Consider the following 25,959-nt stretch of genomic DNA (forward strand, 5'->3'; position numbering starts at 1 on the left):
TTTGTAGACGAAGGCGCCGTTTTGTCGACGAGGTTGACCAGGTCAAAGGGGCTATAAATATCTTATTTCTTTGCTTAGAGGCTAAGTAAACTCAAACTCTCTCTCTCTCTCTCTCTCTCTCTCTCTCTCTCTCTCTCTATAAAACCAGCGGAATCTCTCCTTCTCTCTTCGATTCTTCATTGTTAGTTGCTTGATTCAACGATCCGACGTTACTACGTGGATCAAGAGAGGAATCTCTTCGATAATAGTGGATCATATCTTCGTTTCGAGGATTTTCGGGTTTTGACCCAAAATTAAGGTAAGGGTTTGATTTCGTTTTCGTTTCGGTAGATCTATAGAGAATAGTATTGTAAAGAAGTATTGTTCTTTATTATTTAGGTTTTGGTACCTCGGTTCGTAGTTTTGGACCCGTAGAGTTTATGTTTTCATTTTCGGGTTAAGGTAAGGGGATTCTGTTTATAACAGTTATTTTTGAAATCGGAATCGGTAAACATATAGTTTACGATTGTATGTATGATTTGGCTACTTATTGGGAAAATCTACCGGGTGAAAATATGGTATTTTCGGGTTACAGTTTTGGGAAAATTTTGGGGGTTTCGGGTATCATCTCTATTTCTATTGGGAAATCGTATATTGTATAAAACTGTAGTATTGAGATGACCATACCTTTATTTGTATTAAATTGTATTCTCGAATTGAAAACAATATGATTTGTTGTATACTCAAATAAGTGTGGAATGAACTGTTGTATGTAAAATGTTCTAGGTTTTGTAAAACAGTTGTGATGGCTAATTACCGTAAACGGAGGGGTATAGGAACATGAGTTCCAAAATTGTTCCAAGTTTTGTGAAATTTGCCACGTCTCGGCTAATTACCGTGGGCAAATGTTATGTCTTGGTTAAATACCATGGGCGAGAGTGTCCGACTCTATATCTGAGAGTGTGAAATGTCGCTTGTTTGTTCCGGTTGGTCACCAATGGGTGTGAGTGGACACAGTATTAGCAACGATATCGCTGTGAGGCTTCAGTTATTGTAGGGTATCAGGTTCTTGAGTGTGACGACACTGACCGTATGTTTGGTATCATATGTACTAAAACTGAATTGTGAAAAATACTTGAACTGTATTATGTTATGTTTTATGTCCAAATAATACTTGTATGTCACACACTGATATAACCAGCTTTCTTCCTTACTGAGAGGTGTCTCACCCCGAATATACAAATATTTTTTAGGTCATTCGAGTAGTCGAAACTATCATCCTAGTGTAATAGGAGTGCGGTTGTCGGTTAGCTGCATATAGTACTTATGTAAGTACGGGTTTTTTAAGCGGGTTGTCATTGTTGGATTTTGTAGACACCCAGGGGTATGTATTGTATTTTGGAGTGTAAACTCTAGTCATGTATAGACTCTGGTATGATACGTTATAAGTATTAGAAAGAACATTTTCACTGTGTATTTGATGTGTATGTACGTGTATGTGAATGTGTATAGGGTTTACGTGTACCCCATGGGGTCGGACCCTCATTTAGTGTAGTATCATGTATGTTTTAAATGATACATAGACAGGTTAGTTTACTAAAGTCACACCTGGGGCCCATCTGTGGGTTCAGGGCGTGACAAGCATATCGTGACTTAGGTGTCAGAGAAGGCCTGGAAAGCCATCGGGGTCTTTTAAACTTTCTTTTTCTTAGTTGTAGTGATTCTTATGTAGACATGTACATCGAGTTTAATTTTTAGCGTCAATATAGACTAATAAAAAATAAAAGTAATAGCAAGCTCCATTGGCGTATTCTAAGAAATAAATAATAGTTGTGTCAAATGTTTGTTGTAAACAAAGATATTAGAACATAGATATTGGTAAAGCAATATGACAAAATAGGAGAATGGGAAAGCTTGTCCATATCTGCAAGATAATTTTAAATAAACATGATATTTCCAAATTAAATATTATATACAAACAAAATCATAAAATTGTTCTCACTAAATTCATCACAAAAATAAATAATTGGCCAAATCATTTTATGCAAGCTAATTGATGTTATACAACATCATTACTGCAATAACTTTAAAGCATCAAACTGTAATTGGTATTCACAATAATAATCGATAAGAGGATAAGAAAATTATAGAGGTTTCATTAGGACGAGTGGACAAGAGAAATACTTCAAATTCATGATGTCATTGTCACGACAACACAACCATGACGTGGCGGCAATGCAAATTAGGACCTAGGATTCATTGTACTAGATAGCCATTGAGAGAGGGATGGAGTTCTAAGGAAAAGATGAAAAGACTCTATGAACAAAAATTGAACAAACAAATATGAAAGGGTTGATATGCAACAATTGTTGCGCTAAATGACCTAGAGTGATAGGTTGTAGTAGAGAAAGAGAGAAAATTTGAAAATTTGAATAGTGGAGGATTTAACAAATGGCTGGTAACACGATAATTATTTGTATAACTAATTGGGTTTTGGGACACATGTGAAATTTTAGACCTCGTTTAGTTTTAAAAAATAATTTTCATTTTTCATTTTAGTTTTTCAACAAATTACATAATAGTTTTCATTTTTACAATATTTGTATAAAATAAATGAATAATAATAAATAGTTTTGGCACTTTTTGCTTGTGAAAAATAGTTCTATTTATTATTTCTAGATTTTCAAGTAATTATAAAAAAGTTATTTTATTTTTCAATTTTCCAAATTTATATATAAAAAGGTAGAAAACATCTTTTCATTATCTTTCTTAATTCCTAATTCTTACTTTGCATATGAGAGTATGAAGTTTGTATCTTAAACTTATTTGTGTGGATTATGTATATAATTTCTTTTCAATCACCCAAATTCAAATTCAAGCCCAAAAACCATGACTTCAAAATATTACCTTATATAAAATTGAGAAAATGAAAAACAAGTTATCTTTTTTGTAACTATTTTAAAATCTAAAAATAAAAAGTAAAAAAAATTATTTTGTGCATTTAGATAAACTCTTTATTTTTCTACCTTTTTAATACGAAACTTGAAAATTTTAAACATAAGTTAAAATTTTATAAATTATTTGAAAAACTAAAAATTTAAAAATAAAAAATATTTTCCGAAACTAAATAAGCTTTAATTTTTTTAAGAATGCATAATTAAGAGTATATTTTTGAAATAGTTTGATAAATATTTTATTTTAGGAGTAGTTTAACAATTTGGTGGTGACGTGTTGTTTGGTAATTGGGAATCAAGTTTAGGAACTGAGATTGGAATGGTTGATTAACAAACCTAACGTTCCTTTTATACTAATTTCAATTTGCTTCCTATTTCATGCATAAATGAAATTCAATTTTTAGCTTACTTTTTTATTCCATTCTTTTAATCACGTGCACTTACATATTACAATATGATAATTTATATAATATAATATATATTATATAAATTTTAAAAATAATATAAATATTATGACATCACTAAATATAAACATAGAATAATACACTTTAATATAAATATTAACCATCATTATTTGTATTTTTAATATATATTATAATATTATAACATATACAAATTAATAGAATAATATTAAATATTAAAATATAATTGTGGTATGATTATTGATTTATTATATTATTACTTATAATCGTAAAAATAAAGTAAATTAAACATTTATCATCATCAATCATAAAAATGTAATAATAAAATTTAATAATGATACAATATATAAAAGAATATAATATTATTGCACAAAAGATATACGCGGGTAAATATATATATATAAAATAAAATAATATATTCCATAAATTTTAAAATATTAATATAATATAATTTAATATATTACATAAATCTAAAAAAATATTAATAGTATGATATCATTAAATAGAAATAATTAATAATATTTAAACATACAATATTATAACCATTATTATGATATCATTGAGATTCCTTGCTGTATGTTATTTGCAAATAATATCGTATTAGTTAATGATAGTAGGAGTGTATTGAAATCTAAGTTAGAATTTTCGAGAGTCATATTAAAGTTTAAAGGGTTTAGGATAAATAGAAATAAGACAAAATATATGAAATATAAGGAGTAGAAATAGAAAGAAAATAAAACTTGATAATCAAGAGATTAATAGCAATAACAGATTCAAATATCTTGAATCAGTTATGTAAGTTGAAAGAATAATTGAAGAAAGTATAGTACATACAATTAAAATAGGTTGGGTAAATGGATGATTGTGTTAGATGTGTTGTGTAATCATAAAAGACTCTTAAAATTAAAAGAAAAATTTTATAAAACGATTATAAGGTCATCATGTTTTATGATTTAAAATGTTAGACAACTGAGAAATAATATGTGCAAAAAATAAAAGTTGTCGAAATATGAATATTTAAGTGGATGAGTGATTTAACATTAAAAGATAAAATAAGAAATAAACATACACGTAATAATTTAGGCATAACACTAGTTAAAAAGTAAGATAAAAGGAGAGTGATTTAAATGGTTTGAACATTTGAAATGCAAACCTAATAAAGTACCTGTGTAAATGAGTAAGTTAATTATTGTTGTGAATCAGCGGAAAAAAATTATTGTGTCCAATCCCACCTAGTGGGACTTAAGACTTGTTATTCTTATTATGTTATTTATATTATGTTGAATAGAATAATATTACAACACATAAAAAATGTTATATATTTATAATATATTTTATTAAATTAATTAAATAATTTTTTATATTATTAAACCATAATTGATAAAGTAGGCCGTTTTTCATTCCTATAAATAAATATATATATTTATACATATCCCAAATACTACAATACAACTCCAATTCCAATTTTATACCAAATTCAATTTGAAAAAGAGAAATTTAATATTTTATTTTTTATAATATTATTTTATATTAAAATAATTAATTAAATTTGTATACTATAAAACCATAATCCATAAAGTAGGCTAATTTCTATATATTATATACATATATTTCAAATACTATAATATAATTTCAATTCCTATTTTATACCAAATTAAACTTGAAGGAGAGGAATTTAATATTTCATTTTTAATTCTACTAAATTTTTAATTTTGATTCCATCAGGAAATCAAATGCTAGCTTAATTTAATACTTATTAAATGCTAGCTTAATTTAATACTTATTTATTTTTAGATGACTTTCAAAATTCGAATCCTTTCTAGGGTTTAATTGGGCGAAGGGCAATTGAACCGCAAGCCCCGCCTTTGAGGTTCGAACGAGAATGGGGAGGAAGAAGAAACACAAAGACGCAGAGAAGAACGGCAAGAACGAATCTCCCCCTGCTTCGACGGTTTTCAAGACCCTTTTCGGAGAGATTCCTGAGCAAGATGTCTCCACTTCGATCTTCTCTGAGAGCAATCCCTTTCGAAGGAAGCCCAGTGATCGCACCCAAAAGTTTGGTTCAGATGAAGCTCTCGAAGACACTGCAAATGGCGTGTCTGAGAACCCTCTTGCGCATGAGATGAAGAAGAGGAAGAGAGGCGGAGAAGAAAATGCTGGCGCCGGTCCTTATTCTGTCGAGGGTGGTTCGGACAATGTGTTGGAAAGTGCGAAGGCGAAGAAGGTTAAGGGCAAAACCCCTGATTTGGATTTTGAAATGAGGGGAAAATTGAAGAAAGGCCAAGGGGAAACCCTCAATTTGGATTTTGAATTGAATAGAAAGAAAGGAAAAAGCCCAGATATGGGTATTGTAGTGAAGGGAATGCGGACTTTGGATATTGAGACGGAAGGCCAAAGCCGGGATTTGGATACTGGGGAGGAGAAGAGGAAGAAGAAGAAGAGGAAGAGAGATGAGATTGAGAGGGAGTATGAGGAGAGGATGTATGGTCCACCAGATAAAGTAGAGGGGCAAGAGTGGGGATTAGGTGGGAAGGCTGTTGGGGAGAAGAGGAAGACGGTAGATAATCCAGCAGATATGTTGGTTTCGAAGGAGGGGTTTGATGATGAGAATAAGCTCTTGAGAACTGTCTTCGTTGGGAATTTGCCACTGAAAATGAAGAAGAAGGCTCTTTTGAAAGAGTTTAGCCAGTTTGGAGACGTTGAGTCAGTGAGGATTCGGTCTGTGCCAATCTTAGATGTGAGTGTTTTCCACTTTAATCCTCTAAGGGGTGTCTTCTTTCCCCTCTTTGACTATTGATACCATTAATTTCACGACTTGAATTATTTGTTGGTCAGAGCAAAACACCAAGAAAGGGTGCTATATTACAGAAGAAAATCAATGAGTCTGTTAACAGGTGCGATCTTGAATCATTTGTTGAGAAAGTTTTGTGTGATATCTAGCAACATTTGCATTCATTTGAGTAGCATACATAATATTTCCATATTCCCTCCCTGCCATCTATTTGAGCCTAGAGTGTTTTGGGCTTTTACTGCATGTAGAGGACACACATCATTACTTCGCAATTCATAAGAGAAATGGTATATTGTAAATGACTTTCAGTGTGAAACTTTGCCTATTTTCTAACACTATGAAGTGGCATATTGTAAATGACTTTCAGTGTGAAACTTCCTATTTTCTAACACTATGTTTCGGAGTTTGAAGGCAAGGGAGTGGAAGGGTTTTTAGAGGAAGTGATACAAATGTAATGGAATTGAAGGTGGTTACCTTCCCTTGTTAAGGTGTTTTATTAAAGTAATAAAAGGGAATGGAAAGGTAATCATTAAACTCACTCTCAAATTGCATTTGTTTATATCTTGGCAGTTTTAATTCAAAGGGAAGGAATGGAATGATGAATCCTCTATTTCCCTTTTTGGCTTTCCCTCCTTAAAAAAAAAACTCCAAGGTCTTTAAAATCCCTCTCTCATAGCTTTTCTTTCCACTCCATTCCCCTCCCCCAAAACATTTTTTCAGCTATGTCCTACACACACATCCCCTTTTCGTCGTCCCTAAACTAGTTTGCTATTTTTTTCATTGGGGCTTTCTTCTTTCTTTTACAGTTCCTAGATTTATTCCTTTTTCTTTTCTCCCTAACCACCCCCCTGACGTGGTCTAGTTTCTGATTCTTCTGTTTAATCTCAGATTGAGTGTTCTTAATAAATTTCAGTTTGTGTTAAAAGAAACAACATGGGCTGCAACTGATAATCTAGTTTTTATTTTTTTTTATTTTATACTTTTGGAGTAGAGGTAACTGCATTCCTTATGGACAAAATTTTATTTCTTTATCATATTATGAATGTGTCCTATTTTAGTATCTCTATGTTATTGTCACTTCTTCCTCGATTTATTTTATTCATATTAAATTTCTGATGCTAATGCAATGGGTATTGCAGTGTTCATGCCTATATTGTTTTCAGAACAGAGCAATCTGCTGAAGCTTCTTTGGCCCATAACATGTCTGTGGTATGCCTTTTAGTTGTCTGTTTAGATGAAATTTGGCTTGTCAGCACAATTTTGGATCATACAGTGGCTATTCTTGTTATCTAATTTCCAAAGTGAAGGTTTCACATGATGACTTACATTCATGGATATAGGTTGGAGGAAATCATATCCGTGTGGACAGGGCATGTCCACCTCGCAAGAGAATGAAAGGAGAAAATGCTCCACATTATGATAATAAGAGGACGGTTTTTGTGGGCAATCTTCCGTATGATGTGCAGGTAAGATCCTGTCATCCTGTTCAATGGCATTTGTATGAGTTGCTCTAGTCTTTAGAAAAGATGGAAAGAATGGTTGTGTGCAGGCAGGCAGTCTGCATGTCTTGGTCGTTATCTCATTATAATGACGTAATCTCCCCTTCATTTGCAGGATGAAGAAATTTATCGATTTTTCTGCAATATTAAACATTTGGAATCTAGCATTGAAGCTGTTCGGGTTATTAGAGATCCCCATACAAGTGTGGGAAGGGGTATTGCTTATGTGTTGTTTAAAACAAGGGTACGGTCTTCATTTTTTAGTTTACATATTTATCTATTCCTTCATCATGATTATTTCACTAAGAAACTGTATCACATCTCACATATAAAAAAATTATGTCACATATTTCTAACCCATGAGTCCATGACGCAATTGTTGAAAGCCAATTGGTACACTGTTAAAACTGACCTAGGGACCAAACTGTATGGATGGTACAGCAGGTTTGTGTAAAACCTGGTCTTAGATTAATGCAGTCCTAGGTTTCAACTTTTGAAACATTCAGTGTGAGAATAGCATTGAGAACTGATTGAGAAATAAGGCCAAACACCCTTAATTTAGAAGTGTATTTACAAAGTAATGGAAACAAAGAATTCACAGAGCTAAATACTTACATAGAAACCACAGTCAAGTATTGGTTAAAGATGATTATTTAGTAAACTACTAATTTGGTGTGGCAAAATTTACTTCTATGTGCTTGTGTAAAGAAGAATGACTTGATTGATGTGGAGGACACTACATGATGAGAAAGGCTAATGACAACCCCTTCAAAGGTTGCCATTTTCACATGGGAAGCTACTCTAGAAAAATCCTTACCATAGACAGTCTTCAGGAAAAAAGGTTTCTCCCTTGTTAGCAGATGCTTTTTATGTTTGGAGCAAGAGGAATTGGTTTCTCACGTCCTTTTGCATTGTTCATGGACCGAGAAATTGTGGAACTTAGCCATCTCCACTGTAAATTAGACATGGGTCCCTGCAACTACGGTGGGAGGTGAACTGTAGGCTTGGAAAGGGATCAGATCAAATGAGGAATAAGATCTTTCTCCCTCATTCCCCTTGCTATTTTTTTGGGTGGTCTGGAGAGAAAAAAACAGAAGAGCCTTTAAAGGGATTATTCTTCCATTTAGGCTGTGATGGACCATTGGATTGCGAATTTGCTATGATCTCTAGCTGGCATTTTGAGCTTGTTGAAAGAGACCCCTTTGTAATCCTTGATTTTCTTGATAGTTTTCAGTAAGGGATGCTTTTCTCTTGTTGTTTCTTTTGTACTTGGGCGGTGTCCCACTGAAAAAAAAGATGAGAAAGGCCAAGAAGACTGTAGGTTGGGACTTGAGGATAAAATTAGGAATGCAATTAAATTTAATTTAATGAAGATTTTTAATCAAGCTATATGGAGAAATAAAATTCATGTAGACCCCTAGGTTGGCATAAATTAGTAGGCTAGAGGGTGTTCACATCAACATTTTTCTGCTAGAGTACCAAATAATGCAGTTTCTGATCGGGTTCTTCAAACTTAGAAAAGATGGAAAGATTTATTCCAGCAGGTTTTTTTTTTTTTTTTATCTTCTGAAAAATAAGGATAGGAGAGAAGAAAGATAGGAGATCAGAAAGGGATTGCATGCATGTTTGTTCTATGCTCTCATTTATGAGAGTAAAGAGAGTGAAACAGAGGACACTAAGCCCTTGTTTGGAATGTCTTAGAAAAAGAAGTTATTTTTGCAAAAAGTACTTAAAAATAAGTACTTGATAAAAAAGAGGTGCTTGCAGCTTTTGTGTGGTGGTTACAAACATTTCATAGCTCATTAAATCTTTTGGGGTTATTTATTCCCCTTTTTTCTCCATGAGGAGTCCTAGAGTTCCTACATTGACTGGCGAATGACCCTTCATGTTCATCGTCATATTTTTGCCCTAGTCTGAAAAAAAGAAAAAAAAAAATAAAAAAAATTCCAGAGCAACCTTCTCTAGACTCGCAAAATGGAAAACATCGAACCTGGTGTACTTTGGGGTTTGCTCTGATGCTTGAGTTTGGGAGAGAGAGATTGTGAATTTAGGCAATGGTAGTAATAGTAGTAATGAGACAAGTAAGGGACCCCATGGCACCTAGCTTAAATATCCTTAGGGTTAAATGCTCCCATTGATTTCGAGGGTTACAACTCTTCTATGTGAAGGTTACAGGCCTTTTGTAGCCCCTTGTAATTCTTTTAAGTTCACTTATTCCATTTTACTTCTCATGGGAAGTCTTGGAATCCCCTCATTAACCAGTGCTGACCCTCTGTGTTTATGGTCGTATTTTTGCTACCATTAGATGCTGCCCCACTGCGCAGCCTCCAAAGCCACTATAGTTTCTGCAGCTTCGTTTGTGGAATAAAACCACGACTCCTTTCGATCTTTTGTGGGGGTGCTGTATCTTGAGACAAGGTGAAACTCAATGCCCTGAGCTAAAGGCAAATATCGAGCTCGGTATTTTCAACCGATGACGAGCTTGTTTTCCCAAGCTACTATTTGAGTCGAGGTGGAGCTTGTCGCCCCAAGCTGAGGCGAATACTAAGCTCGGTGTTTCTAACCAGGGTACGAGGTAGAGCACTGTTTATCGAGTTGAGGTGAGCCAAGGCAAATATTGAGCTCATTATTTCCAACTATGGTGGAGTTTGGTTTTTGAAGTCAAGGTGAGCTCGGCTATCTGAGCCAAGGTGGAGCTTGACACCTTGGGCTGAGGCGAAACTAAGCTTTGTGCTCCTAATTGAGGTAGAGGTTTATTGACCTAAAGTGACCTCGATGATATAAGTTGAGGTGGCCTTGACACCTCGCTTATCATTTTTTTGACTTGGTATTTTGAGCCAAGGTGGAGCTTGGCACCTATGGTTGAGGTGGATATTGAGCTTGTTGTCCCCAATCAAGATAGATCTCAGATTTTTGAGCCAAGTTGAGCTTAGTTATTTGAACTGAGGTGGCCTTAGCACTGCTTTGTCATTGTTTGAGGAGAGTCTTAAGCTTGGTTTTTCGAGCCAAGGCATACCTTTGTTTTTCGAGTTGAGGTGTCCTTGGCACTTTGTCTTATCCTAAGGTAAATCCTAAGCTCAGTTTGTGCAACCAAGGTGGAGTTTGGTTTCTCAAAGGTTAGCTTTGGACCCATTTTCCCCATTTCTTCAACACCTCAAACTCATTTGCCTACTTGTATGCTTGCCCACTTGAACAAAGCTGAACTCAAGGGCCCCTTCTTTTGGGATCTTGGATTCTTGGACTGAGGTGACATCTAGGGCCTTTTGCCTACAACTTCTTTTGGTACCTTTATTCTTTGACCAAGGTGTGCTCTAGGGCATGGTTATTAAAATCCTGATCTGGATCGTGCGATTCCACGATCTTACGATCCGTACTTGCCTAATCGATTGGATCTTAAGTAGAATCTTATTCAAGTAGGATCCTAATAGAATATTATTTGGATTGTTAGGATCTTAAGATTGCGATCCTAGTTGTGATCCTACTGATCCTACTTCTGCAATGGAATATGGATTTTCCCTATTTAGGATTTTAAAGAAAAAGGCCAACTATATATTTTTTTATTGGCCCAAACATTTTACTTTTGCAATAGACACAAAATTTGGTCTAGTTGGCTCAAATGCATTAAAATTAGGGCAAAATAACAAGCATGCTAGCATTTGTTCAATCCAAGTCAAGAGAGCAGTTGAGCATCTCTTGAAAGCTCTCTTCCTTCAAAATGGAAAGCTCTCAGAGAGCTTAGAGTTCTTGATAGACATATCCTAGGTTGTCTATCACTAGGCTTGGATTGTTCCTTCTTCTATAAACAGTAAAGGCTAGCTGAGAGCTTTGAGATCAGCAGAGAGCTTCAACAAATAGGGAGTTGCACAGTCAAGCTGTGAGCTTAAAGTTGCAGGACTGTAGCTGTTATGCATTATCTTTATATATATATATATATTTATATATTTTACTTTCATCCTCTTCTTTTTCTCTTACTATTGACAAGCTAGAGACTATCTTTTTGCCAAAGCAGAGAGCATATGGCTTTCTTTTTCCTCTTTTTTTCTTTGTGACTAACAAAACATTCTTCTTCTTCCTTCTTTTTTTCTGGCTTCTCCTTTTCTTCTTCTTATGGTCTGATGACAAAACCATAGAAACTGAGAAATTTACATCAATTCATTGAATTAAGATTAGTAATTTCTTCTTCCTTCTTCTCTTCGTTTTTTTTGCTTTTCTTTTTAATTATAATTATTAAATAAATAAGCTAGCAATAGGCAACCCTTTGCAGAGCACTTTGCAATTCAGGCTATTTAGATTTTCTTTTTAGGGTAAAAAATGTTGAAGGAAAAACCTGCTAGGTGCTAGCTAGCAAGCTAGCCACATTCCTGAATTTTTTTTTTTTTTTTTTAAATTTCTTAAACATGCTACCAAGCTTTTAGGATTATTTTATTGAGAGTTGTCATAGATTGCCAAATATATAAATGTTTAATTTACTTTACATTGTAAGTAGAATCTTATGATCCATGATTTGATCCTACGATCTGATCCTATAAACCCTCTCAAAGATCCTATGAAGGATCCCGATTTTAACAACCTTGCTTTAGGGCTTCTTTTGGCACCTCCAATTCTTGGTCTGAGGTGAAATTTGGTCCCTCTTTTACCTTTGGATTCTTTGACCAGGATGGGCTCCAGCCTCTAGGGCCTCTTTTGGCACCTTGAATTTCATTGCCTCTTTTTGAGTCTTTAGATTCTTAATACTAAGATAAGTGCAAGGGCCTTTTCTTTTTGGGTGCTTTAGATTCTTCGACCAAGGTGGTCTTTAGAGCCCCTTTTGGCACTCCAATTCTTGGACCGAAATGAGGTCTTGGGCCCTCTTTGTGGGCCTTAGATTCTCGGACTAAGGTGAGCTCTAGGGCCTCTTTTGGAATCTTGGTTTCTTAAGAGTGAGGTGACTCCTAAGGTCTCTTTGTGGCACCTTGGATTTTTGTACTAAAGTGAACCCTAGTGTATTTTTTGGCACCTCAAATAATTGAGGCAACCCTTAAAGCCTCATTTGGCACCTTAGATTCTTGGACCAACCTCTAATGCCTTTTCAAGGGCATTTTCTAGGGTTATATCCTAATTAGGGTTATTCATGGTTCGAGCATTCGAATCAAACCTATATGTGCCGAACCGAATTGATCCCGTTAGTTTAGAGATTTTTTGAACCAAAACTAAACCGAACACTTCGGTTAATTGACAACATGGTTAATTAACGTTTTGATTCGGATATCCAATTTGAATTGAAAACTAATTGTTCCTTTATCTATACAATGAACCAAAGAATCAAAGAAGTGGCATTTCACATAAAGAGATCAAATTTGCAAGTATTTTAAGGTGGGGAAGGAGAATTGGGGCCTTGAAAGGGAGGTCCATATCCGGTGGAGAGCTGAAAAAGAGATTAGATCCGCAAGTATTTTGAGGTGGGGAAGGAGAGTTGAAGCCTTGAAAGGGAGGTCCGAGCTTGACGAAGTGCTGAGGCTAGATCTACAAGGTCTTTAAGGTGAAGGGGGCTTGATGGTGGTGATGGAGAGGTTGAGGTCATTAGAGGAGTTGCGAGGTGGAGGAGGAGGTAGTCAGGGAAGCGCTTGGCGCCGTTGTAGGCGGTGGCGCTGTAGAGGGCAGCATGTGGCAGCAGAGATTTGAGTGGCTGTCCGACAGAGATTTGAGTAGCAGCTCGGCGGAGATTTGGAGAAAATGAGAGTGGGTGGTTGTGCAGGCTTCAAACTTGTGAGAAGGGCTGTTGGGCTGGGGACTTCTGGTTTAATTTTTCTTTCTTTTGAGTTATGATTTGGTTTGGGTAGCCACACACTATCTTTTACCTAAACAACCAATCAAATATAGCCATGTTTTTTTTTTTTCAATCTTAAAAGACATTTTACACATTTATATAAATGTAGTTATATTATATATATAGTATTATAAATAAATATATATCGGTTCAGTTCGGGTAACTGTCTATTCAAGATCAATACAAACGGAAATTGAATCGATAATCAAAAATCGTAAAAAATTTGAATCGAAATCGAACCAAACAAAACGGTCAGCCGAATTTTGATTTGGTTTGTTTTTGGACCATTCGGTTTTAAAATATTTTTAAATAGCCCTACTCCTGATGCCTTAGTGATAATGGTTACCTCTCACCAAGAGCATTTCCCTAGGTTACCTTCTCATGTCTTTTGGCCGAGGTTGCTTTTTTTTTTTTTTTTCCACGAGTATCTTAAGGTTTCTACCTCCCACGTATGAGTAATACAATGAAACTGTGGGAAAGAGTAATTGAATAGAACTAAGGTTAGAAATGAGGATTTTAGAACTTAGTTTGTTTTTTATGCTTAGGAGATGGACTACATATGCTATACATCTTTTAAGAAAATTGATGAAAATGTTTAGGGAAAAGAAGAGGGACTTGCTCATGGTTTTTATTGACTTAGAGAGAGCTTTTGATATTGTACTTGGGGAAAATGGTGGGTTAAAGAAAGGGATTATGTAGTAGGTATACCGATGCCATTGAGGATATGTATGATAGAGCAATAACTTGGGTAGAGTAAGTTTCTCATATCATGGATGAACTTACTAGGAGTGTGTTGTTTGTAGATGATATTGTCTTGATGAAACTAGGGTGGGAGTATAATCTATGGTAGAATTGTGAAGGGAAGTTTTTGAAGAAAAGAGGTTTAACACAAGTAGAAATAAACAGAATATATCAAATGTTGCTATGCTGGGAGGAATATTTGAGAAAGATTAGACTTAATGGTCAAGAAATTAGTAGCACTAGTAGATTTTGGTACCTTTGGTTCTATTGTGCAAGCAAAATGAGAATTTAAAGATGTAATACATAGAGTTAAAACAGATTGATTAAAATGGAGAAGTGCCTCGAGCGTGCTGTATGATTGTAGAATACTCTTAAAATTTAAAAAGAAAGTTTTATAGGGCAACGATAATATTAGTTATGCTATATGGATAAGAATGTTGGACAATTAAGAAACAACACATTTAAATATTGTAAGTTGTTGAAATGAGAATGCTAAAGTGGATGAGTGACATAATGTTAAAAGATAAATTAAGGAATGAACATATTCACTATTAGTTAGTCATAGCATAGAAGATAAGTTGGGGGTGATTGAGATGATTTGAGCTCTTGCAATGTAGGCCAAATTGTGTACTAAGGAGGAGTGAACTAGATACTAGATACTACTGGTGGTAGTAGAAGGGGTGGGGATAGACCTAAAATAACTTGGAATGAGAAAGTGAATAAGGATTTAATAGGCTTCTACTTGTTGGAGGAAATTGTACAAGTTCACATAAATTGGTAGAAAAAGATTCATGTAGCTGACCCCACATAGTGAGACATAAGGTGTGGTTTGTTGTTCTTGTACCTCATGTTTTAACAACGGTAGTGTCATGCTCATTGAAGGCTTTGGCCATGGCCATGGTTACTGCCTTAGGTTCTTTGACTAAGGCAGTCTTCTTTTCCATGTGTATTTCCTAGGGTTACCACCTCAAAATTTTCAGCTTAGGAAGTGTGCTCCATTTTGGGCCTTCCCAAGACATCTTGAAATTTAGGTTCCCAGGTATATTAGGAAACAGAGGGTGCATTTGGTGGCTTTTCAAATTTTTTGCTTCGAAAGATTTCCCTTCTCGCAAGGCTGCACCTTTTTTGTAAATTACTTTGATTCCTTTCCTTCACCTCACCTAATTCTAGAGAAAAAAGGTTGTGAGATCGTGAAGAACTTTTAAAGGTATGTCCTTCCCTCCTCTCAAATTTCTTGCGTCTCAACATTTGTTTTTTAATATCTTTAAAAGTTGTTTGAATTTCCTATGAACTTTTTGAATTTTTTTTTGAATATTCAAATGTTCTTTGAATTTTCTTCGAATTCGTTCTTCATGTATTAACCTCTTAGATTCACATCTGCACAAGTAGGAATTTTTCTTTTGTTTACAACTTAGTTTGATTCGCACTCCTAGGTCCTTCCTACAACATAGTTTTATTCGCCCTCCTAGGTCCTTCCTTTAATCAACACCCCATGGACCCTTTAAGCTTGCCTCAGGTTGAGTCCCACTCGTCTATTCTCTGTAGTGTTGTAGATGAGGCGTGCTCTCTAACTTAAGAGGACTTGTTACACTTGTGATCCACCTACCGCATCCCTCCCTCCATTAACTTGCATTGCCTCCTCGTAGGGAGACACATCCTATATGTGGATGTCTTTTCCCCAGGGCCTTCTTCTATCCATGGGTGGAAGAGTGTATATTTCTTTGCCTTTGGCACCCTAGGTTTCAGAGGGCTTGCGAGCCTCATCGTTGTCTTCCCCTGGAAGGTGATTGAACACCCTATTATTTTCCTTCTCTTTTCTCTCATTTGTCCGACTTCCTTTACTTTTGTAGCTTTGCGAAGGAATCTTACCCCTTCCCAAAGTTCAACATAGATTGAAGGTCTCAATGAATTGTAGTCCGTAGCTATCTACTAATTAGGGTTTGGAAGCATGGATTTCAAGGCTTTGATTAGGATTTTTGTGGAGTTGAATGAAACTCCATACAATTTTGCTATGTGTTTTTCCAAAATCCACACAAATCCAAATCCAAGCTCCTAAACACAAAGTAAAGATTTATCTAGTGTGAGGAACCTCATATGGGCTTAGCCCTATAATTGAATATTTCTTATGTTTATGTGGTGTGTGTTTGTGTATATGATGCACACTGGAAATTCATACAATCATACTCTTATTTGAAGCATTTCAAACCCTAGACTTTGATAGCCTTCGTTGCCTTGCCCAAAAGAAGAGTCTTCTAGCTAGATGAGGAGCTCTCGTCATCCTCTTGCAGCTGCCGTTGAGGCTATTCATCGTGAAGGGAACACCTCCCAGGTTCCTTCATTATCTTGTTTTCGTGACTCTTCTCTACCCTTTACCGCCGCATGGTGTGCCTTGCCTTAGGAATACCATGATGGGTTGCGTTTGGTGATGTCAAAGCTTCTTAGTTCTTTGCGACATGAGGCTTTTCAGGTATGGGACAATATTAGTTAAAAAAAAAATGAGCTACTAATCGGGACATTTATGTCTTTGCTAGTCTTCCACCTCACCTTCCTCCTCTTTAGCGGGACTAGTGTTGCCATATAATCCAAGAGGCGTCAATATCAGGGTACTTGTAGGTGCGATCTTTCTACTTCGTTGGCACCCTCTTGTATTCCTTTGGGGGTTTAAACTCCTCGACCTCAACTTCTCTAGCCTTTGAGATATTTGTTCTCTAGACACTAGGGGTGTATTTGGTTTAGTTTGTTATGGTTTTGCCCAAAACCAAACCGAGCCAAATCGATTGGTTTCAAAAGTGAAGAACTGTTACTGAACCGAACCGATGGTTTTCTTTAATCCAGTTTAGTGGCTTTTTGGGTTGTTTCAGCTTCAAAACTGCCTTTAAAAATTTTTGCTCATGGGAATTAAATAAAAACTTCCCAGCCTTGGTTAAATACTGAGGCAAGCCAATTACAAGGGCATATTCAAAATTTCACTTTAACACGACCCAATGCATTTTTCAATGTTGTCTACAGAAAGGTAGGCCCAAGGAGCATATGGGCTGAAGACGAGTAAATGCTGTGGGGCCAATGAGCTTAGGTTATAGCTTGATGGGATGTTGCATTCTCATAGATTTCCAATGTGGGATAGAATCTTCCCCACTGTAGCCTTGTAGCTCCCAATAACAACCAAGTATGTTGGTGTAGAAAAAAAAAAATTCAAAAAAAGAACATGTCCCGCATTGGAAGAGGATGGTGGAGTTGGGTCTCCACTTTGCCTACATAAACTCCAATTCCCGATCGTATGTTTATGAGTTATTATATGCATAAAACAGTGGAGGGATGTTTAATTGACCCAATAAAATATTTTAATATAAATATGCATAAATATAAATAGTTATTTAATAAAAATAATTGAGTAAAGTATTAATATATACCAATAACAAATAAAAATTTCAAGGAAAATTTTATTTGTAATTTAGAAAATATAATTTGGTTTTTCAGTTCGGTTTTACTCAAAAATTGAAAGTGAGACCAAAAACCAATTTTATAAAAAATTTAAAACCATAACTGAAATAGAAAATCAGAAAATCGAACTGAAGCTCAATTGGGTTTGGTTTCAGTAAGGTTTTCAAGTTTTTGGTAAATTTTGTACACTGTTACCAGACACATGTTTTCTTACTTTAGGGCTTCGTTCTTTGCGGCATCCTAAGGGGTTTGCCTGTGCTGCTCGCTCATATGTCTAGCATACCTTGGCGCATCATCTCGATCTTGTTTTGAGGGTTGGGCTCATTGCAGTAGTGATGAAGGAGAGGGGGGTTATAGTAAAAGTTTGCATGGGCTAAATAAAAAGGGAGGGGGGGGGGGGGAGGTAAAGGATAGGGTTAAGTAGCATACCTGAAAAGCTTTATGTTGAATAAGAGCAAAGGTCCCTAGGCATTGCCAAACTCATCTTGTCACTGTACTCTTGAGGTAGGGTGCCCTGCATTGTGTTGGAGGATACATAGGAGTCGTGAAGAGCAAACATCGAGAGAAGCTAGGAGGTGCACCACTTAGGGGTTGTAGTATGAACAACCTTGTGCTCAGGGGCAGTAGTAGATGATGAGGAGAACACCTCTTCTTGTTAGAAGAATCACCATACCTATCTCTTTCACTGGGAAGGCAATGAAGGTTCTTAGAGTCCACCGGTTGCAACATGCTTGGAATCAAGAGTAAGAATTATTGGTTTAGTACATGTGCTCATATGATAATATATCATGTAAACATAAGAGACATTCAATTATGGGGCTAAGTCCAGAAGAGATAATGTTATATTCATGGATAAGTCCTTGATATTGGATAACCCCTCGGTTGATAGCTAAGTATTGTAGTTTCTTGAGTACTTTAGTCTATGTTGGACTCAGGCAAGGAGTAAGATTTCCTTTGTTGAGCTGTGTAAATGGGGGATGTTAGATGCGTGATTACTATAAAGGAAGGAGAAAGAAAATAACAGGGTGTTCAATCACCTTGCAAGGGGGGAAGACCATGCCAAGGGTTTGCTGAGGCCTACAGTGTCGGAGGTGAAGAAATTTTTACCCTTCCACTCATAGTTTTAAGAATCTCACAATTCGCGACTCGATTCATATGTCAATTCCACATCAAATCAATTTGAATCTTACAAGTGAATCTAGAAACAATTGAATCGTTGCTGAATCTATCAAGTCACCTCGTGAATCTAATAAATCGATTTGAATCTATCAATTCACACGATTCTAGACCTATTGTATTCTAATAGATCCGAGTGTCCAAAACCCCATTTCTTTTTCTTTTTTTTAATGCTTTTATTTTTTCACGGTAGTGCACACCAGAGGATGAGGTGTGATAATCAACTTTCTCTTCTGCACTAGATCTGATTATATATTCCTTTCTTTATTGATTGAAAAAATCATTAAAAGACAGGAAAGAAAAAAACAAGAAATTTGAGGATAAGTAATCCTCATAAAAACAATAGCAAAAAAACAAAAACCAGATGCAATTACATGGGAGCCCCGTTCAAATTCCGCTGGATGTCTAATAACAATATTCCTTGAAAAAAATCCAAAGAATGAGCCCAAAAGAAGCAGCAAAATTACCCTATATCTTTCTTACATTGCATGAATTCGCATATGGGAATGTGCTGCATTATGGTATCTCACAGACTTGATCTTAGCAAAGAAATTGCTTCTTGTCCAGATGTAGAGGAGAGGAATACAACCTTCAAAATATTTCCTACTTCGTTTTTGGAAAAAATCAAGGGGTAGAGATGTTTTTTCCAATATTGTGAGGACAATATTGACCCTGTTTTTTGCCTGCATCAGGAATGAAATCATCTCCGGTTGACATGTCCAAGACCTTGGGGAATAGTATCAACCCGTAGACAGCGAGAGCAATGTTGGGGCACACAATTTCACTCTTGGTGCAGAGCAAAATGGAGTCAATCTTGTATTTTTCTTCTTGCAATATTGGCATAAACATTCCCCTTGATTTTTTTTCGTATGTTGTGGGGGGGGGGGGGGGAAATGTTTCAAGGGTAGTATTACTTTCCTCTACATTTGAATGGAGCTATTTCTTTGCTGAGGAAAATCATGTCTGCAAGGTTTATAGGAAGCAGTACATTCCCATATGGAAATATGCGAGATAAGTGGGAAGATGTAATTGGGGTGTAAGAGTGGAAGAGAGTCAACTATCCCCATCTTAGATATCTACTGGCATACACCATGGGCGCCACATACCCAGATCTACGGATGTGGAGAATCACCCTTGTCCTCCCTTGGGACCATTAGGAGGTACTGCATATGCGCCAGCCATGTTTTGAAGGAAGTTGGGATCTCTACAGTTCATTCCAGCAACACATGACCTACATCAGTTCAATTTAAATTATGGATAATAAGGTTCGGTGTGGGGAAGAACACATAGCTGATGCATGGAAGGGAGTGTTCCTTGTCAAAAGGGGAATATGCATCAAGGGAACTACCCCAGCTTATTCGTAGGCATCAAGGCCGAGTAAATGGAGTATCACCCTGAATCCTACGAAGACAGAGAATGTGGAAGCTCCCTACTTCTTGCAAATGACTACACTGCATCCTCTCTCCAGGGTCATAGTACTGCCAGTGTTTCAACTGCAGGAAGAAAAGTCTATTTGTGGCTTCTGAGATGCCATATACCTCAATACTTTGCCTACCAATAACCTCCATCTTGGTGTTCCTTTTCCTCCCATTCGCTATAGTTTTCTTGGTTTGATAATTTATTTCCCTAGCATTTCAGGTGATAAGCTGTATCATTAGTGTTTGCTAGAAACAGCCCTTCTGCATTCCTTCCCATTGTCTGTTTCTGACAATCCCCTGTTATTCTTGTACTTGATTGGAAAATTCTGTCATCTTCTGTTTGTAGTTAACTTCCTTTTCTTGTTACTGTTGATGTCATTCCAACTGAGTTTGCCATCCTCTCTAGTCTGTTCTCTCTCTCTCTCTCTCTCTCTCTCTCTCTCTCTCTCAAATAAATTTAGGTTTTTCCTTGAAGTACCTTTATAGTTTTACTCACTACTTTTACTTGAGCATCCACTTTGATATCTGCTATTGGAACAGTTCACTGTCAAAATCTCAAGTCTAGTTTTTTCAATGCAGCAGGAGATTTTCTCAGCCAATGGTCAGGTATCTTGAACACTTCCAGCATTGACCCCATTAAGAGAGAGAGGTGCTGAATTGACTTTCTGGACCCCCCTTTGGTTTCATGCTTGACCAAATAGTCTTCTGCCGCAAAATGATTTTCATGACTCACTGGATCCCTCTTCAGTTTCAGTTTTTCCAGATCTTGATTGTCATTTGAATAACTGGGTCCTCCTTCCCTTTCTTCTATTCCTTTTAGTATTGCTTTAATGGCTGGATGCTCCTTGTTGCTAGTCATGCTCCTCATTAGCTTCAGGCTAGTGTCCTCCACTGTGTCTTTAGATTGATCGTTTTAAGTTATTGTTTCGTGAAACTGTGCTGTCCGGAAAGATCGGTCTGTGTCTTGGTAAAATCCTCTAGTGGAGTTGGGTTGATGTTGAAAGAGCTAGCAAAATGGCTTGTTCCCAAGTCAAGACCCAATCTACAGTTCATTAAAACTGAAAATCACTTTGGGCATAAGCCTTCTAGAAATTTCTATCCTAGAATTTTTTGAAAAAACCTGATTTAATGGAATGCACTTCTCCCTTTCGGTTTACTTTTTCACCACCTGCATGAAGGAGCGCATGAGGTTTTGTTGCTCTCCATTAACCCGTGATTAGTCTTTTGCCCATTACAGCTGAAAACAGAGCCAGCACAAGAAACTGCTGAGGTTAGGTTGGCACTGAAGGCAGAAGCACAGGACCCTGCCAGAGACACCCCCAACTTTGAAGATGCTTCAATGAACATGTTTCTTGGCCCCTCTTCAAATAAATTCATCTTTAAGTTGGGAATAGTTCATTTTCCCAGCTCCTTGGTAGCAGTGGAGATTTTTTGTGAACCTTTTGCTGCAAAACCATAAGAAGAAATGAATAGGTCTTGTTCCCCTACATTGATTTCCGAGACCATAAAAAATCCTTTCAAACCTGTTCCCCTAAATACAAACTAGAATATCAATTGTTTTCACGTTTTCCTGAATTTTTTGAACCAGAGGTTGGGTCCCTTTTAAGCCCAGAACTAGAACCTGGATTCATTAGGCCATTCTAGCTTGTCAATGTCCCAGAAAATGGAGGTTTGGTGCTCCCTGCCGTACTCCATCGCTCACAGCACGTCCTTAGAGCACCGGATTGAATGCTTTCCCCTTCACAACCATGGAACGAGAGTATTATCACATTTCATCTATTTGTTCAAAATTTTGTGATTGTTTGAGAAAGTAAAGCAATGGTTATCTAAAAATTATAATAGAATCATCATTTTCATCATTAAAAGACACATGAGAACTTTTTGGGACCCATAAATGTGCTAGGACTCAAATAGGAAAATTTTTGGTATGATTTCTATTATGGCACAAAATTCTAAAATATAAGCTTCTCATCATTACAAGTCTCACTCCACTTCAAGGCACCATACTTTAGGAAGCATTGGCAAAGCATCATTGGAAAGATAATTTGATGGGTTATATTTTGTTGTTTTTGTCATTTGTTGGTTCTAGGGTCACATGATTTAGCTATAACTATTCAGATGTATGCCAAAACTTTATGAATTGACGGCATGCATATAGTGAGAGATGAAAATCTGGACTGCTTAGTTTAGCTGAAGGGATGTGGGAGACATTTCTGCTGCTTTATACGACCATTTATGAGGGCTAGAAGTTGAATGTTAGAAAAATTGGCAAGTGCTCTCTGTAATTTACTGGTACTGCTAGCAAAAGGGTCTGATGCATGCAAGCTCTGTGACAAGCAGACATCTAACTGAAATTCTTATGTAAATTTTTATTTTGTTGTCATGTTATTTGCATGATACCCAATTAGACTTGTGTAAAATTCACCCTAGTTGTGTGCTGGCATGCAGGATGCTGCAAACTCTGTTGTCAAGAGAAACTTGAAGCTCCGTGATCGAGAACTGAGGCTGTGTCATGCAAAGGCGGATTCCACACCATCCAAGAGGAAACACCAATCACCTTCAAGAGCAGATGATTCCTCAGGCAAGAAGTTGGCAATGGCTTCAAGCGCTCATCAAGGGAGTGATTGGAGGGGGAAGGCGAAGGCTGCCATCTCCTACCAGGGCTTGCAAGCTGGCAAATCTGGTGCTCAAAGGACGGCATCTCCAAAGATGAAGCCAATGAATTCAAAGCCAAGGTCTCAGAGTGGGAAGAAGGTAAATGAAAGCAAACAGAAAAGACCAGCAGTTGCTGCAAGAAAGGCAGCTGCTAGAGTGGCAAATGCACAGAAGAGTGGCGGTGCTTCAAAGGTGACAGGACAAAAGCGCAAGCTGGAAAAACGGACTCCAGATAGTTCCCACCGGAGTAAGAAATCCAAAAAATTGAGGTAGCATCGGAGTAAGAATATGCAAGAAATGTCATATTCCGTGCCTTCTCAGATAGCATCGGCTCTAGCTAAAATGTGCATGCCTGAGGGAGAAGTTTAAAGATAAGTTGCAAACCGAGTTTTATTGTGAAACATGTATGCTAGTGCATTGAATTTGTTATTTATGGAGGATGGGCTGTTTAATTTGTCACTCGGGAATAAGATGGCTTTAAGCAGGCATTTGTTTGTGTTGAATGACAAGGGCATGTTTGGGCGGAGGACTACCTTCTAGTTTCTAATATAATGGTTAACTAGGAACGTGGCCTGTTGTCCATGGTTCCAATTAATTAATGTAGCAATTTACTGTAAGGAAGCAACAACCATGTATTATACTGACAAAGCAGTCCTTGTTTCTCCCATACCAACTCAACTCATTAAGTGCAAAATTTCTTTCATCGAAATTGATTGTTGGGTGTTTATTTATAGAATGTACACTATGAATGATTAGTTGTAGAATATGCATTTTGTCGAGTGATGTAAAGAAAGTTTAAATTAAATGGTTAATCTTTCATTCAAAATTATTTGAAATTTAAAAATATAATTAGTTGGCTGAAGTATGGCGTGGTTAGATTGTTTAACAAAATAATAATTATAATGAGTTTTTAACCCTTAAATGAACACCATTTGTACCTATAAATGCACATCATTTTTATTGTTTTAATTTACGCAAGGGAAAAATTTAATTCAATATTCCTTGTTAAGTTTGAGTACAGTTTTTATTATATTCTTGCAGGTGTACCTGATTTCTATTTCAATCTCGGTAGGTCACGGAAACTCTTGTTTTAATAACAAATAGGGATGTTGAGTATTTTTTTATTCAATCTCTTAAATTGTATTTGGAAGCATAAGTTTATACAACACTCAATATAATTTTATATAATATTTTATCAAAATCCACAAATCCAAATCAGGGTCTAACCCAAATATGTAGAAGGTAAATGTTTGTATGCTTGTTTCAGTCAAGATTCACTAGATAGAGAAATTTGTGAGTAAGAAGATGGATTGCTGATGACCCATGTTAATCGGCTCTTTGTGACACGAGCTAGTGATATGAGGAAGACATTGTTAAAATAATGTCATGATACCATGTGAGCTGGACATCAAGGATGGCAGCACACTTCGGCTTACTGAAGCAAGAGTACTATTGGCAACACATGCGTGATGATGTGGTTGATTATACTCGAACTTGTCTCACTTGCCAACAAGATAAAGTGGAGCAGAGGAACATTGCAGGGCTGTTGCAGCCCCTACCAGTACTGTCCAAACTGTGGGAAAGTGTCTCATTGGACTTCATCACCAACCTGCCCAGAGTGTGAGATGCAGGGTCTATACTTGTTATTATAAACAAGTTTTCAAAGTATGGTACATTCATAATCGCACCAAAGTACTGTTCGGCAGAGGAGACAACACAATTGTTTTTCAAGAATATTGTGAAATATTGGGGTGTTCCCCAAGACATTGTTAGTGATGGAGACTCAAGATTCATCGGCAACTTCTGGACAGAACTTTTCATAATCCTCGGTTCACAACTTGAAATCTCTTCGAGTTATCACCCACAGACAGATGGACAGATATAGAGATTCAATGGGCTACTGGAAGAGTACTTGTGCAATTTCGTCAACGCTAACCAGAAGATGGCCTATACTTGTTATTATAGACAAGTTTTCAAAGTATGGTATATTCATAGTCGCACCAAAGTACTGTTCGGTAGAGGAGACAACACAATTGTTTTTCAAGAATATTGTGAAATATTGGGGTGTTCCCCAAGACATTGTTAGTGACGGAGATTCAAGATTCACTGGAAACTTCTAGACAGAAATTTTCATAATCCTCGATTCACAACTTGAAATCTCTTTAAGTTATCACCCACAGACAAATGACAGACAGGGAGAGTCAATGGGCTACTGAAAGAGTACTTGCGCCATTTCGTCAACGCCAACCAGAAGAATTAGGTGCAACTACTTGATGTGGTGAGTTCTGTTTCAATGCCCAAAAGAGCTCAACAACCAACAAGAGCCCTTTTGAGCTTGTTACAGGCCAGCAGTCGCTGTTACCTTACACAGTGGATGAGCCGTACAGAGGAAAGAGTCATAGGGTGTACATCTTCACCAAAGAATGGAGACAGAATGCTGAGATTGCCCGAGCCTACTTGGAGAAAGCTACTAAGCGGATGAAGAAGTGGGTAGATCAGGGGAGAAGACCGCAACACTTCAACATAGGTGACTTGGTGCTTTTTAAGCTTAATCCTGAACAGGTCAAGTCACTACGAGGACAAGATAGGAGACTACTTCGCAAATATGAAGGACCAGTCCCCATCTTGGCCAAAGTCGGGAAGATCTCCTACAAAATTGACCCTCCGACGTGGATGAAAGTGCATCTTGTGTTTCACGTCAGTTGCCTCAAGCCGTACAACATCGACACCGACGATCTGAGTAAAAGTCAGTCAACCAGAGTAGAAGTGAGTACAGTTCAACCTGACAAACGTGAAGTTGAAGATATCCTTGCAGACAGAGAGTTCATATCATGAAGGAAGAAGCGGCAGGAGTTCATAGTGAAGTGGAATGGCCCTAGTGATGAAGAAATCAATTGGGTTTCTGCGGAAGATATGTAACGGTTCGTGAACAAAGTTGAAGTGTACCTAGTGTCGAAGTCTACGAGGACGTCGACCGCATAAGTGGGGGTGAATGTCACGAGCTAATCTTGTTCAGGGCATTATGCTTGCCTGTGACCACTTGCCTCATGTGTTTGGGATGAGTTTCCATCATGTAA

At 36.8% G+C, this 25,959-nt stretch overlaps 1 protein-coding gene across 1 annotated transcript; it reads left to right on the forward strand.

Moving 5' to 3' along the window:
• The first annotated feature begins 4,978 nt into the window (after positions 1-4,978).
• LOC131164045 (nucleolar protein 12) lies at positions 4,979-23,591 on the forward strand. The gene is made up of 6 exons (XM_058120967.1): positions 4,979-6,092; positions 6,191-6,249; positions 7,286-7,355; positions 7,487-7,612; positions 7,761-7,889; positions 22,676-23,591. Exons 1-6 carry the CDS (start codon positions 5,238-5,240, stop codon positions 23,153-23,155), a joined length of 1,719 nt encoding a protein of 572 aa, XP_057976950.1. The 5' UTR covers positions 4,979-5,237; the 3' UTR covers positions 23,156-23,591.
• Positions 23,592-25,959: the final 2,368 nt, after the last annotated feature.

Source organism: Malania oleifera, chromosome 9 (assembly GCF_029873635.1).
Source record: "Malania oleifera isolate guangnan ecotype guangnan chromosome 9, ASM2987363v1, whole genome shotgun sequence".
Lineage (NCBI taxonomy): Eukaryota > Viridiplantae > Streptophyta > Magnoliopsida > Santalales > Ximeniaceae > Malania > Malania oleifera.